The sequence below is a fragment of the Microtus oregoni genome, unplaced genomic scaffold, assembly GCF_018167655.1.
Source record: "Microtus oregoni isolate MIOR12 unplaced genomic scaffold, Mior012 000081F_ref0000091, whole genome shotgun sequence".
NCBI classification, from domain to species: domain Eukaryota; kingdom Metazoa; phylum Chordata; class Mammalia; order Rodentia; family Cricetidae; genus Microtus; species Microtus oregoni.
Window position 1 is genome coordinate 5536456 of NW_024544541.1, and position 6000 is coordinate 5542455.

General features: G+C 45.9%; 1 protein-coding gene across 2 annotated transcripts in view; it reads left to right on the top strand.

The window, feature by feature from the left end:
- The window catches only part of LOC121441817 (podoplanin-like), a 31868-nt gene extending 27272 nt beyond the window's left edge, over positions 1 to 4596 (top strand). Inside the window, exons 4-6 of one of the 2 annotated variants that reach the window (XM_041643138.1) lie at positions 2264 to 2302; positions 3247 to 3358; positions 4164 to 4596. In XM_041643138.1, the coding sequence (XP_041499072.1) occupies positions 2264 to 2302; positions 3247 to 3358; positions 4164 to 4170 (158 nt within the window). In that variant the 3' untranslated portion in view covers positions 4171 to 4596. Of the gene's footprint in view, positions 1 to 2263; positions 2303 to 3246; positions 3363 to 4163 lie in introns of those variants that run through there. The other variant, XM_041643139.1, reaches the window with a different exon arrangement.
- Positions 4597 to 6000: the final 1404 nt, after the last annotated feature.

Below are 6000 nucleotides of genomic sequence, written 5' to 3' on the forward strand. Positions count from 1 at the left end.
TGATTTTAGATCCAGGTGTGGTGGTACATAAACCCTCACATTCAAAGGCACAGGGATTGCAAATCAGAGGCCTGGGCTACATAGTAAGACTTTATTTGACAAAACAATAAATAACATGGGGGCTACATGAGGTGCTGTCTCAAGAACAAAGCAAAATCTTTCACAATTGTTTGCCTCTGTACACACCACTATCCACAATATTAACACATGGAAGCAACTCAGTAGTCACACCAAATGAATGGATAAAAAAAACATAATATGTACCCACAGTGGAATAAAACTTAGCTTTAAAAAAGAAATACATGCTTAAACATACTAAAATGCATGTTAGTCACATTCAGCCAGGTACAAAGGACAATATGGTATGGGTCCACTTGCATGAGGCACCCAGAGGTGCTGAAATCAATAGATGTAGACAGCAGAATGGTGGCTTCTAGGAGGTGATGGTTGGACGTGGTGAGTGTATTTTATCCCACTGAGCTGCACACTTACAAGAATTAATGTTGCTCAGGCATGGTAGTAAACAGCTGTGATCCAAGCACTCAGGTAGCAGAGGCAGATGAAGCTCTGTGAACCTGAGGGCAGCCTGATCTACAAAGTGAGTTCCAGGCAATCCAGCTCTGTACAGCATGATCCAGTCCTGTCTCAAAACAAACGGAAAATCGTAATTAATGTCATAATTTTCTTGCCGCATATATTTTGCTCCTATTGTTTTTATCAAGTGGGGTGGGGGCTTGTTTATGTATATGGTTGGTTGGTTGGGTATTTTGGATGCTCTGGATCTAATCTAGCACTTTCCTCATGGCCAGGCAAGAACTCTCCCACCGAGCTGCATCTTTGAAGTGATGGAGAGTCTTGCTGCAAGCTGCTGAGAAAACACTGACAGTAATTGCCAGGCAGAACCAAGTCAGCCTCAGTGAGGAAATAATGAGTGTTAGAACACATCTCTTGTAGACCAGGCTGGCCTCCAGCTCACAGAGATCCGCCTGCCTCTGCCTCCTGAGTGCTGGGATTAAAGGCGTGCACCACCACTGCCTGGCTAAGACCACATCTCAAAACTGTAGAGGACTTCTCGTGTTTGGCCCATGAGTAAAGCTTCCCTAGTCTTCCTTGGAGAAGAATTCTAGTTTATATGGCTTGTTTCGGGGTGGGTTTTATGAGCCAAGAACCTCAAAGCCCCCCCCCCCCCCATAAACATCACATCACAGCCAGTTTTACTTCTGGAACCTGTTGACTCTCTAGAGCGGTGATTCTCAACCTCCCTAAGGCTGCGACCTTTTAGTACAGTTCCTTGTGTTGTAGGGACCCCCAAACATTAAATTATCACTACTTCATAGCTGTTAACTTGCTACTGTTATGAATTGTAATGTAAATATCTGAGACCCTCAACGTGGTGGCCACCCATGGGTTTAGAACCGTTGTTCTGAAAGCAGTGAGCTAAGATCCTAGGGAAAGTCTGATCTTCCCTTCTCTTCATTGTCTTCACCAGACCTTGGGCCTCATCTACAGCTGAGGCAGATAGCCACCCTCAACTCCAGAATTAAGGACTCTCTGTAAAATGGGTAGTGGGAGAAACCAAGTAAAGGACTTTTATTCTAAAGTAGAAGTCATGGGAAACTAACTGTCCACGAGGAAGTCAGGTGGAGAGTGTGTATTGTGGCCACCTGGCTGGACTAGGACACTGGTGGACACCCTCAAGTGACAGGGGTGGAAGTCACAAAGGACCAGTTTTCATTCAGCCTAGCAGGGCAGGCCACCCAAAGTACAGGTCAGACCACAGAGGAAAAGCTATCAGGAGACAACTCACAGTCCTGGCCACCTCCTCCCAAATAAGAAGCCTGCTGTGAAAATGCTTAGGACCTTAGCACTTGCCCTGTTTGCCAGGATTTTGATAAAAAACGAAGTCGCCACACCTGCATTCCTCTGCTCCTCAGCACCCAGATTTCCCAACCATTTACTTCACAGCTGTGGCTCAGGAGCCTTGACTCTTAAAATCAGCTAAGATAAAATCCACTGGGTGTAAAAGTACAGAGGGTCTGTGGGTGGGCTGTGAAGTCGCAAACTGGTGATAATGCAAAAGGATGGTTATCGGTACAAGACTGTCAAGTGCTGGCTTCTGAAGCCCCAGTCAGGTTGGTGGAGGGAATTACCCTCTTTGCATAGGTTTTGTTACATTCCACTTCAAGTAAATTCAGCTGCCAACTGTTCAATTATAGTCATTAAATCCTAATAGTTCTCTATCTTTGCATTTTTCTCTTTCCAGATAGCACAGCTGACGAAACAGAGACAACAGATAAGAGAGGTAAATGAGATTTTGGTCTTCCTTTGGGAGATAAAAAGAAAGTTTCTTTGAATCCAGTTTTTGGGAGGAATTCTATTCATTCTCAGATCTCAGTCAAACAAGAACAGAAAGGACCATCTTCCAAAACAGAGATGATGGGTTTCCTCTCTTCCTTCTTTCTCTCCTTCCTTTTGTCCCTCCCTTTCTCCCTTGCTTTTTGAAGTGCTGGGAATTGAACCCAGCACCTTGGTCCACCACTAAGCAACATCCCCAGCCCACTTTTAACTTTTTTATTTACTTTGAGACAGAATATCACTTAAGTTTTGCCCAGGCTGTAGTTCAGGCTGACATTGAATATAACTCCCCTGCCTCATCTTCACAGGTCTCTCTCTCTCTCTCTCTTACACACACACACACACATACATGCAGTGTATTTACTTAATGACAGCTGTGGAGAATGACAACATATCATAGTTCACTATAACTGTATTATATTAAAAAGCTGGCATCCTTGTTCTTGTAATGGACATAATTTGTGGTTTTTCCCACTTAAATAATGTTGCCTGTAGGTTTGTCATACAGAGTCTTTATTATGTTGAAATGGGTTCCTTCTGAGTTTTCTGGACTTCTTTTGTCATGAACCAGCCATAAAGAAGCATGCCCATCAATGATGAAGCCAGCGTGTGTGATGAATTCAGAGACTCAGAAATCTCTTGATTCACAAGATGGGATTAGAGCAGAGCTGGGGCTGGGGCTTGGTGGCACGGTGCTTGACTAGCACACTCAAGGCCTGGGTTTGCTCTCTGCACCAAGAAGAGAAAAATGGCTCAGTGCTTCCATGCTTGACTCAGGCTCCGCTATGCTTGGGAGAAGAGCAGAGCGCACTCTCTGCTAAGAGCAGCAGGACAATGCCATCTCTTGCGTCTGCTCTTCCCAGGCCTCATGGTTCTTTTCTCTTCATTCAGATGGCTTAGCAGTAGTGACCCTGGTTGGAATCATAGTTGGCGTCCTGTTAGCCATCGGCTTCGTTGGAGGGATCATCATTGTGGTTATGAGGAAAGTTTCTGGAAGGTTCTCGTAAGTAACCTCTTATCCCATGTGATATGTGAACGTTGGCAGTCCTGCTCACCACTCAAACCTCTGCATGCGTAGAACCACTGCCTCGTCGCCTCCACTGGGGCAGATGTCAGCATTGGCTATAGACATTTCTAAAAACACAAGCAGAGCCCAAGACTGACTTCCTCTGTGGTCTGAGGAGACTGGATCTCTCGTCTTAGTTTTCCAACTACCCACACTTGAAAGAAAATCCAAACCAAGTTTTAACTTGTTCCCTAATCAATCTCCTTGCTCTCCAGCCATCAATGACAGGTGTGCTGAGGGGGAGAAAGCACCTGTCGCAGAGACAGGCCTTCGTTCTTATGAGGACCTACACTGTGGGTGCACTGTGTGTGCCGTGGGAGGGTCTTTTGTAGTTATCACTCCCTCACACCTGTCCTGCACACCCATCACACAGGTCGTTCTATCTTCCTGGCATTGGCTTTAGGAGGGAAGAGCCTTTCTCCTGGCTAAGCTTCTCTCACAGCGTTCCAACTCAGCACGGGAGAGAAACCAGAGAAATCTGATGGGCGGGGAGGGGAGAGGATGAGTCGTCCATGGCTGGGAAGGGCAGTGACACACAGCTGCCAGTGCATCGTGTTGGAAATGTCTGGAGTCCTGACCCCGCTTGCCTAAGGACTAGGTGTGGAGGGGAATACCTGGGAACTAAGGGCGCAGGCTTCTGGGACTGAAACCACAGAAAAGGACAATAGGCTCAATGACTATGGGGCAAGGGAATGATTGGTCCCAATAGTTAAAGAAGCAATAATTCTCTTTATTTTCACAGGCCCTAAAGAGCTGAACAGATCAGGTTGTTCTCCCAACATATCTGAAAATAAGGGTGCTTCCAGCTCCCCATCTTCTGCTTGTGGAGGAAGATGACCCATGGAATGCCCACCCCACTCACAGCCATGGTGACTCCTCCGCTTGCCGAAGTACCAAAAGGAAAGATACATGACAAGCCACGGCCCCTCGAAGCATATGCCTTTGGAAAGCAAACATTCTTAATACAAATTTTTTAATAAATGATTCAAAATACAACATGCGTGGAAAATGAAGCGAAGCTACGTAAACTGACTTGTTAACCAAGACAGCATCACCAGTTGACGTTAGCAACTGTAACCATGGCTTCATCCTGGCCATTCCCTGCTACTACTGGGATGCAAAGGAATCTGGAAATGTTTATTGAATCTGCAGAGCCATTGGCTCAGTGTTACTTACGTCAAAGAGGCACGGGCCTGCTGATATGTACACATTCCAGCCTGGATTGGGGGGGGGGGGTGTTTAAATATGTTTGAGTCATCGAGCTGCAAGTGTAAATTTATAATCAGGCATGGTGAGCAGCCCCTTAAGGGAGCCTGGTGGACCGTTTCAGAAGCATCCATTGTGGCTTCAGGTCCAGGAGGGTACTTGGCTGGTTACAGTTCTCTAAACCATCTCTAAGCCATGGTGACTTGAGGAGTCATGTCCTCACTTCCCTACACTCAAACCTTTGGATGATTTGATTCTTTCCATACAGTGAAGGCCTATTCCAGATGTTGAGAAAGCTTTTGGATGTCACAGGATGCCAGAGGCTCAGCAGCTGTAGAACCAAGCAGGGAACTTGGTCCTTAAGCACAAGAGACTCCTGTGTGTGTTTGGTATAGAAGATAAACTGATCAGTTTCTAATATCTGCCTTCTGTTTCTGAAGAAAGACAGGGAAAGCAAAAAGAATAGTTGCTCTTATGTGGATGGGTGTAAAGGTCTGAGTTTAAAATAAAAGATACTTCTAGTCTTCGTGACATACCACATCTTTCTGTGGGTTCAATCAAGAAGATCAAAACGATGAGACCACAGGGGTGTCCTGCCTCTACCACCCAGCTCGGTACTTCTCCTCTTTCTTCTGCACAGTATTTAACACTGGCCTGGCCAGATGCTCTGTTAAGACTGTGATTATATAATCCTTACATCCTCTAGCCTAGGAAGAGTTCACAAGATGCAGAGAAAAGTAACCCAATGTGCCTGTGTGTTGACCCAACCCAGCTGGCCCAGCAGGCTGCCTATTCGCACATCAGCGGGGCCGGGCTGGTTAGAAGAGCCTTGTGAGTCAAATCGTAGTGTGAGTGGTCCTCCTTCTCATCCGTCAGATTCCAAACTGGAGCTAGGAACAGTGCCCTTTTCTTCTTTCTGTCCTCTCCCTTCCCACTTCCACCTCCACCCCACCACCTTCACCCTGAAAAATAGCAGCCCAACTCAAACTATACCCCAGAGTCAGTGCCTGCTGGGACAGGGCTGTGGTGTCTTGGTCACCTGTGTTGGTACTCAATACAGTGTCGACATCTTTTCAAATAAAACATGATTGTGTACAAACATGAGTCCAACCTCTGACTGAACACTTCCGCCGAGAATGGATGTTATTTCTGCTAATGTTATACAACATTTACTCGTTTTTGGTTTGGTTTGGATTTTCAAGACAGGGTTTCTCTGTGTAGCCCTGCCTGTCCTGGAACTTGCTTTATAGACCAGACTGACTTCGAATTGCCACATGCCTTTTAAACCCAGCTACCTGTTGACTTAATGGAAAGAGAGTATCCATGGTCACAGGAAGTTTATTCCCAGGAGAGAAATGTAGCCACAGCGTTCA